This window comes from Anolis sagrei, chromosome 1 (assembly GCF_037176765.1).
Source record: "Anolis sagrei isolate rAnoSag1 chromosome 1, rAnoSag1.mat, whole genome shotgun sequence".
NCBI classification, from domain to species: domain Eukaryota; kingdom Metazoa; phylum Chordata; class Lepidosauria; order Squamata; family Dactyloidae; genus Anolis; species Anolis sagrei.
In genome coordinates this window covers 159662662-159672413 of record NC_090021.1, presented here as the reverse complement: position 1 = coordinate 159672413, position 9752 = coordinate 159662662, and the positions used below count along the sequence as shown (strand labels likewise).

At 42.0% G+C, this 9752-nt stretch overlaps 1 protein-coding gene across 1 annotated transcript in view; it reads left to right on the top strand.

The window, feature by feature from the left end:
* The first annotated feature begins 536 nt into the window (after positions 1–536).
* Positions 537–9752, top strand: part of MACROD2 (mono-ADP ribosylhydrolase 2) — a 1709805-nt gene continuing 1700589 nt past the window's right edge. The window contains exons 1-2 of the mRNA XM_060784142.2: positions 537–811; positions 7270–7386. Coding sequence (XP_060640125.2) covers positions 766–811; positions 7270–7386 — 163 coding nt within the window. The 5' untranslated portion in view covers positions 537–765. The remainder of the gene's footprint in view (positions 812–7269; positions 7387–9752) is intronic.

Genomic DNA, 9752 nt, shown 5'->3' with positions numbered 1-9752 from the left:
CATCCAGAGACTACCATGGACTCAAACAATGATGGATCTGGACCAAACTTGGCACGAATATTCCATATGCCCAAATATGAACACAGATGGACTTTGGGGGAAATAGATCTTGACATTTGGGAGTTGCAGTTACTGGGATTTATAGTTCATCTAGATCTAGACATTATGCTCCTATTGATGCAGGCCAAAATCCCATTGGCTTTTTTTGCCGCCACATCACATTGTTGGCTCATGTTTAACTTGTTGTCCACGAGGACTCCAAGATCTTCAAGGAGGGAGCAAGCTTGCCTTGATATTCTGGGTTATGTGGACGTGGCAGGGCCAATATAATCCAGTTCAAAGCCTAACCTGGGATCAGATCCTGGGACACAGGGCAGAGTGGAGACAACCTTCTTCTTGTGTTTACCTGTCCCTTTAAAAACCCATGGCTGGAGAGGGGAGGGGGGCTGAGAGGGCGGGACGCCCCGGTGAGCGGCGTGCGCGGGGGCCAATGGGAAGCGGCGAAGGAGGCGGGCGCTGCGGGGGTGTCTGTTGGGTTAGAGCGAGGCGTGACCCAGTTGACGCGCGCGGGGAGAAGGCGAGGGGAGTGAGAGCGGACGGAAGGCAGGCAAGGAAGCAGGCAGGCAAGGCGAGCGGGCAAGCAGGCAGGCACCGGCACCAGTCTCCAGCCCAGCGCGGCTCCACTCTCCCCTCCTCTCCCCGTTTCCTCCGCAGCCCGTGAGCCTGGGGAACCTGCAGCTCAAAGCCTCCGCCAGCCACAGCACCATGTACCCCGGGAATAAGCGGAAAAAGCTCTGGAGGGAAGAGAAAGGTACCTCACTCTGAGGGGAAGGGGCTCCCCCTCCGCTTGCCTTTCCCTCGCCCTGCCCGGCCGCCTCTCACCCCCCCCCCCCAAGCAGAATGGGATGCCCCACTCCTGCCCGAGCCCAAGCAAAGGGCCACCTCATTTGGCTCAAAACGGGGGGGGGGGGGGGGGGATAAACGAGAGAGGTCTTCCTGTCAGCTCTCTTGTCAGCAACCTTAGCCAGGGCCTGCTTGGCTTTCCTGTCAGCGGTGTGTGTTGCCACTCTCCAATCCCCTTTCCCTTTCGTTTGTTTTGGATCCCACAGTTCGAGACCCTGCTGCAGAGCTCCCCAAACACACTTTCCTGACACTGCCATTCAGTTGGACTGGCCAAACCAGAGGGAGGCACTCCTTCAACAGACCTGGACAGACATCTCATGCGAAATCTGTCAATTACATTTTTTGTTTATTTATTTCACATAAGACTCTGGGCCTTCCAGGCCTCTTCCACACAGCTGTATGACATCCCACATGATCTGCTTTGAACTGGATTATATGGCAGTGTGGACTCAGGTAACCCAGTTCAAAGCAGATATTGTGGATGATCTGCCTTGATATTCTGGGTTATATGGCTGTGTGGAAGTGCCCCCAGACAGGCCCTATGACAGAATTCAATCCCAGGTTTGCTGCTTTAGACTGGATTATGTGAGTCCCCACTGCCAAATAATCTGGGATATACAGAATCAAAGAGTTGGAAGAGACCTCATGGGCCATCCAGTCCAACCCCCTGCCAAGAAGCAGGAATACTGCATTCAAATCACCCCTGACAGATGGCCATCTAGCCTCTGTTTAAAAGCTTCCGGGGCAGGGTGTGGTGGAGAAAACCTGGGATTAGATCCTGGGATATAGGGCCTGTCTGGAAGGGCTCTCTGAGGTGTCTTCTTACATTTGTGGGAGTCTGGCCACTTCTACACAGCTGTATAAAAGCCACATTGAACTGGATCTTATGGTAATGTGGACTCAGATAATCCATGGCCCTTCCACACAGCTGTATAAAAGCCACATTGAACTGGATTATTTATTTATTTATTATTTGAACTTATATGCCGCCACTCCCCTGGGGCTCGGAGCAGCTTACAAGAAAAGGCTAAAATCGAACACAATTTAAAAACAATTTAAAACAATTTAAAAACAGCAATTTCAAAGATCAAAGGCCCGTCGAAACAGATTCCCAGTGTCAAGACCTTGCGTCTAACAGCAACTAGACGTAGAGCCTTTACAGTAGTGGCACCATCACTCTGGAATACTCTGCCACTTATCAGCTTTCCGCAGGGCATGTAAGACATTACATAAGTGGCAGAGTATTCCAGAGTGATGGTGCCACTACTGTAAAGGCTCTGCGTCTAGTTGCTGTTAGACGCAAGGTCTTGACACTGGGAATTTAATCTCAGTGATGGTTCATAGGGGGAGATGCATTCAGACAGGTTATATGGCTGTGTAGAAGGGCCCACAGTGTTGTGACATACTGTTTGGAAAGCTCTGCCCTGTTGCCTTTGGCTCAGGCCTGTTTCTTTTCCCCTCCTTTTCTCCCCACTTCCCTTCTGTTCCTGGCCTGTCTTTATCTTCTCTCTATAGTATATCTTTGAATTCGCTAGTTTGAATGATGGGCCATATGACTTGAGAGACTCAGTGACCTTGGGCAAGTCACACTCTCTCAGCCTCAGTCGAAGGCAAAAGCAAGCCCTATTAGAAGAAATATTACAACAAGAACAAAACTTTATTATGGTCACTGACCAGCACAAAGTGGGCCACAAGCGCCCTGGGATGTGAAAGACAACTCCCAGTAAAGCAGTTATTTAAAAGAGTTCCAACAGACCTCACTACCTCTGAGGATGCTTGCCATAGATGCAGGCAAAACGGCAGGAGAGAATGCCTCTAGACCATGGCCATATAGCCCGAAAAAACCTACAACAACCCAGTGATTCCGGCCATGAAAGCCTTCGACAATATATTTAAAAGTAGATTAGAAAACAGTTTAAAATCACATTTTAAAACACAGGATATTGTGACAGGTATGGAACCAAAAAGGGGAGTGGGAAATTGATAGGACTTGAGAGACTCGGTGACCTTAGGCAAGTCACACTCTCTCGGCCTCAGTCGAAGGCAAAGGCAAGCCCTATTAGAAGAAATCTTGTCAAAGAAAACCCTGTGTTAGGATTTTAATTATTTGACAAACCACCTTGGGCCCCACCACATGAGCTGTTCAGCAATGGAACTCTCTGCCTTGGAGTGTGGTGGAAAAGTTTTTCAACAGAGGCCGAATGGCCATCTGTCAGGGGTAGTTTGATTGTGCTTTTCCTGCATAACAGGAGGTTGGACTGGATGGGTCATGAGGTCTCTTCCAACTCTATGCTTCTATGATTCTGGGAGAAATATAATACATGTGTAAATGAATAAATAGAGTCACCGTAAGTTGGAAGTGACTTGAAGGCACACAGTAAAGAATGGTGTATTTTGTCACCTTTTTATTCATGCTAGACCCTCATAACCTGTCTCATGTATTCAGGTATGGGAGGATAACACAATGCATGTCTTATCTAGGTTTTGCCACACTACACACATGTCAGGGGATTCTGAAAGAAGTGCTTTTTTGTTTCCTCAACTTTTTTTTCACATGTCCCAGTTAGGAAATGAAAGTACAGAGCATCTCCTTACTTCTTGCTTGCAACTTTAGTTTCCACACACTTTGAAAACGAAGCTGCCAGTGGAGGTTGACTAAGCATGCAATCCACTGTGAGGTTATTGACATAGCGGATAGTGAAAACAGGGTGCTCTTGGCCCTTATACTTGAATGCAACTATAAAATGAATATGTGGTTTGTTCTTAAAAACATGCCCCTTGCTTTATTTTTATGCCAGCAGTATGCAAAAGTGTCAGGTCATTTCAGTTGGATCAACAGTTCTTCCTGAGTACAAAAAGCAGTTGACTTTGAACTTGTGCACTAAGCAGGGTTTCCATTGAACTAACAAAGACTGCTATCTTTCTGCTGAGCTGATTGAGAGCAATTGCCCGGCCACAAGAATGGTGGTTATAAAAAAGGAAGCCCCCTGAGTTACAAGCTACAAAAAGGCACATAAAACAGGGCAGGTCTCATGCTAGTTTGTGGATCACTCTGGCGGACTAAAGTAGTGACTCGTAACAACCACACCACTCTTTCTGTGTCGGAATAAATATCTTAATCCTGTTAACTAGTGAACATGTTGAACAGTTAATGTAAACATTAACTGCCACATCTACATGTTTAAAGTAACTGTTCAGAAGGGATCGCCACTAAATATTTGGGGTTACTGTCAATAAATAGCTTGAATATAAGAATATTTTGTTCATGTGTTTGCGTGTGTAAGTGCCTTCAAAGCACCTGTTGCTTTATGGCAATCTCATTATTTTCAGAGTTTTCTGAGTCAATGAATACTCAGAGGTATTGTCGAAGGCTTTCATGGCCGGAATCACTGGGTTGTTGTAGGTTTTTTCAGGCTCTATGGCCATGGTCTAGAGGCATTCTCTCCTGACGTTTTGCCTGCATCTATGGCAAGCATCCTCACTACCTCTGAGGATGCTTGCCATAGATGCAGGCGAAACATCAGGAGAGAATGCCTCCAGACCATGGCCATACAGCCCGAAAAAACCTAGAACCCAATACTCAGAGGTGTTTCTTCTTCCTATGAGAAGTAGTTTGTAGTGCCTGGGGTATGAATGCGTTGTTGCTGCTGTATGCTTCCCAATCAAATCTGACTTAAAGTTAACTCTGTCATGGGTTTTTCTGAGGCTGAGAGTGTGTGACTTACCAAGCGTCACTCAGTGTGTTTATACTAGGGGTCCTCAAACTTTTTAAACAGCCAAGTCACAGTCTCTCAAACTGTTGGAGGGCTGGATTATAATTTGAAAAAAAAAAACATGGATGAAATCCTATGCACACTGCACATATCTTATTTGTAGTGCAAAAACAAAACACTTACAACAATACAATGATTAACATGAAGAACAATTTTAGCAAATATAACCTTAATAGTATTTCAATGGGAAGTGTGGGCCTACTTTTGGCTGATTAGATAGGGTTGTTGTTGTGTGTGCTTTCAAGTCATTTCAGACTTAGGTTGACCCTGAGCGAAGGCCAGGTAAATGACCTTGGAGGGCCGTATTAGGCCCCCCCGGGCCTTAGTTTGAGGACCCCTGGTAGGGGACTTGAACTCTGATCTCCAGAATTGTTGTCCAAACCACTACAACATGCTGGGTCATGAGGGTATAAATGCCTCCTAGATTATCATGGGAAACTTGTGTTTTAAGCTCCTCAGCCAGCCTTGGTTTGTAAGTTTTTCCTTTTGTTTTGATAGTAAGTTGCTCCTCTAAAACCATTACTGTGTTACTTTGTAAATATTTATAGGATCAGACAAGTTATAGAATGTATTGGCCTAAAAATCCAAATTTCTTATGTGAAAGAAAAGCTGTTGTGGACTCTTGTATATGTACAACCATTATGTCTTAATATTTATCATGTATGATGGGTTTTAAGGCTATAAAAATGACAATATGATTCTTGGGAATCAGTTAGCAGATTATTACTAATTTTATTGCAGAACATAATTTTACTGCTAAGGTAAGTATGAAAAGTGAAAACCAGAAAATGTAAAAATTGAAAAAATGTAGTAGCTTTTATTACAATGATGAAAACCCCTGTATCCTATATTAGTATTGTATTTCTCCATTAACTAATGTTCCGTATTACTTCAGTATGAACTCTGGTTCAGTGCCCAAAAGTCAGTCTTTCAATGATCCATTAAACTAGTCTTATTCCATTCAAGAGAGCTATGTTCATTTTTTCTAACACATACTGTTTAAAAGACTGTGGAAATTCTAGTTTTGAATGCTGTTGATGGAAATACTTCTATTTGGAATCATACTTGAGGACTATAATATACTTTGCCTGTGATTAAAGTTATTGCAAATGCTCATTTTGCATCAGCAAGACAGAGGACTTTCTTCAGACTACAACCAGTGTGAAAAAGTTTATTCAGTAGCTTTTAGCGTTGTTTCAAGTATCTGACAACAGGAGTTTCTTTTAAGCTGTGTTACATTTTGTTACAGTTGTTGCTGAGACAAGTCAGGCCCCTTCTACACTGCCATATAATCCAGATTGTCTGTTTTGAACTAGATCAGGGGTCCTCAAACTAAGACCTGAGGGCCGGATACGGCCCTCCAAGGTCACTTACCTGACCCTCACTCAGGGTCAACCTGAAATGACTTGAAAGCACAGAACAACAACAATTCTATCTCATCAGCCAAAAACAAGTCCACACTTCACATTGAAGTACTAATAAGTTTATATTTATTTCAATTGTTCTTCATTTTAATTATTGTATTGTTTTTTGAATGCTTTTTGCACTACAAATAAGATATGTGCAGTGTGCATAGGAATTAATTCTTTTTTTTTTCAAATTATAATTCGGCCCTCCAACAGTTTGAGGACCCCTGAACTAGATTATATGTGTCTACACCGCCACATAATCCAGTTCAAAGCAGAAAATCTGGATTTTATATGGCAGTGTGGAAGGCACCTCAGATCAATGCTTCAGGTGCTTCATATACACTTAATAGGCCCCAAGTATAACTTTCAAACTGAATCTCCTCAATGGATGGTGGTAATACAAGTGTTCTAATTCTCAGATTGAAGAGGTTGATGCCAAGGCAAGTATCTGTATTGCTTCATTGCTACACAATATACAGTCATAAAACCAAAGCAAGCTAACAATGATGCTATAAGATGCAAAGGTTTTCACTAGCATCAGTATGTGGTGTGCTTTTAGGAAACAGTAGGAGGGAAGATACCAATTGATAGTACTTTCTAAGGGCAAAGGACATGCTTTATGGCTCCTCTTCATGCAGGTTTGCCTAGAGCAGTGGTTCTCAACCTGTCTTGGCCTACAACTCCCAGAAATCCCAACCAATTTATTAGCTGTTAAGATTTCTGGGAGTTGGAGGCCAAAACACCTGGGGACACACAGATTGAGAACCACTGGTCTAGATTACTAAACTACATCGAAAGCAGTTAATAATAATTTTACATAATAAAATATACATCAAGATAGGAACATTTGAACCATCAAATAAACATCAGTAAAATGTACACTATCATTCAGAATTCATGGAAAGATACAACACCACAATCCAAATAGTAGCAGAAGGAAGACATTATACCCTAAATGTTGTTTGAGGCAATGCCCCCTAAACAATTTAAATTTAAGATTTTTAAAATTACATAAAATACAGTAAAAATATGGGCATGTTCTAGGTAATATTTTATATATCACATCTATAGAAATGAAGCAAATAAGTGAATACATATTTGTAGACCCTTGCTGCAAGTGAAACCATTAATATTATTTCCAACAATTCTTACTGTTTTGTTTTTTTGTTTTTTTTACAAAACAGAACGTTTGTTGAAGATGACATTGGAGGAGCGACGTAAAGAATATTTACGAGATTATGTTCCTCTGAAAGATATCCCAACCTGGCTGGAGGAAATGAAAAGCAAGACCCAAAGTGATGGTATGTAAACTTCCTAAAACTTACAATTGCATACATTTGCATCAGAATCATTTTATAAACATTGCAACAGGCTAGATTCAGTAATTGATTGTTGTGATGTAAATAAATATAAGCATTGCTTTCCCCCTGTTTAGAGGACAGTAAGACTCTGTGAAGTCACCTTTGAAAAGAGTGTGGAAGCTTTCCTTGGTCCAAAATGGAGTTAGACTGTTGACTGGGACCCAATACAGAGAAGACATGATTTCTTTGTTGTGACAAGTTCACAGGCTACTGGTTTGTTTCCAGTAATAATTCAGAGGGCCAACTATGACCTAGGAAACCCTATGCAACTTTAGTACAGGTTATCTGAGGAGGCTGTATTCTCTTGACTCTGAGGTCTTCAGAGAAGACTCCTAAGGGTCCCACCACCTTTACAGGAGTCTCTAATGCAGACATGAGAGAACTTGTTCATGCTCCCATGCTGTCAAACTCCTTTCCAATGGAGTCCATGCAAGCTTCCTATTTACTTTCCGCTGGTGTGTAAAATATATTTTTATTTCGGCGAAGCATACACTGCTGACTTCACTTTGTGCACGTAGTTTTTAACTGGATGGACACTTTAGTTTTCCTTTGTTGTACGGCTTTAAATTGTGTACATTATTTTATTTCTTTTACATACTTGAGCAGTTTTACTGTACATTGCCTTGTATCCCAATTGTGCAAAGAAAAAAAAAGCATGATGTAAATCTTTTACGGGATTGGGATTAATTGCATTTTGTAGTCAGGTGTACCATATATCCTTAGGCTTGTCCATCGTGTAGCATGTGGAAAAGCTTTAATGTTTGTTAATACAAATTTTCAGGAAGTAACAATTCTGATTCATGTGTAACTTCTTACTAATCAACTACTCTTGAGAAAAGTAACTATCCTTGACCTTGTCTGTGTTGACATTAGTAATTTCATCTGCTTAGGTAATGCAGTTTCCTTTGCCATGCTTCTTGTGCTGCCTAAAAATTCGGTTCAGGTTTGTCTATCAGCTCCTCAAAATAGAGTGATGCACACTATTTTTTCCATTTTAATTATTTGCCCCTATGATAGTTGAGGCCTTGCTTGTTCTTGTTCTTAGAGATTCTGTAAAGCTACTTCAGATATGACCAAAGACTTGAGCACAGAATTGATGGGATTGTAACATTGAGCAGTAGATTGCTTGTTCAGGATCAATCCATTTTGAAAGACTCTCGGTATTCAAGTCTTGAGTAGTTTTAAGAATGCAGGAGTTGTTGAAGAGAAAGAAATCTCAAACTCTCTTGGGATTTGAAACTGTGTATCCAGCTTCTTGAATACCTAGAAAAATCCCCTGAGTTCTGCTTCGTTGTTTTCTGGGAAGAAAAGAAATTGAAGGATCTTACAAATTGCTGCCCAGGAAACTAGGACTCAGAGAAATTATTATTATTTATTATTTATTTATTTAAAATTTTTGTATACCGGCCTTCTCACCTCTCTTGAGGGACTCAGACCGGTTTTCAACCATAATATCACATACAATCAATAAAACATCATAATACATATTAGAGTAAAACATTAAAACAGCAATTACAATCAATAACTATAATGGTCAGTCGTCACACTAAAATCGTTGTTCATCATCCTCCATCCATATCTCAGGGTGTTGGCTCACTCGTCGAATGCCTGTCTCCATAACCAAGTCTTCACCTGTTTCCTAAATGTCAGGATAGATGGGGCGGTTCTGATCTCCAGTGGGAGAGAGTTCCAGAGTCGAGGGGCCACCACCGAGAAGGCCCTGTCCCTCGTCCCCACCAGACGCGCTTGCGAGGCCGGTGGGACCGAGAGCAGGGCCTCTCCAGACAATCTTAATAATCTTGATGGTTCATAGGGGAGAATACGTTTGGAGAGGTAAACAGGGCCAATGTCGTTTAGGGCTTTATAGGTTATTATTATTATTAACTTTATTTATACCCCGCAAAATCTCCCGGAGGACTCAATGTGGCTTACAAAGGCCAAGGCTGCCGACAATCAACAACATACAATACACAATAAATTCATAAGCAAATAATAAATGAGTTCAAATTACAGGAAATGAGATTCCACCTGAACATTAGGAAGAACTTCCTGACCATACAAGCTGTTCAGCAGTGGAACTCTCTGCTTCAGAGTGTGGGGAAAGTTTCTTCCTTTGAGACCTTTAAACAGAGGCTGGATGGCCATCTGTCAGGGATACTTTGGTTGTGCTTTTCCTGCAAGACAGGGGGTTGGACTAGATGTCCCATGTGCTCTCTTCCAACTTTATTATTTTATGATTCTATAAAACTAAAGATGCTCAAAATAGTAGCGCAAAACACTTGAATGCTGTCAAAAATAGAGAGATG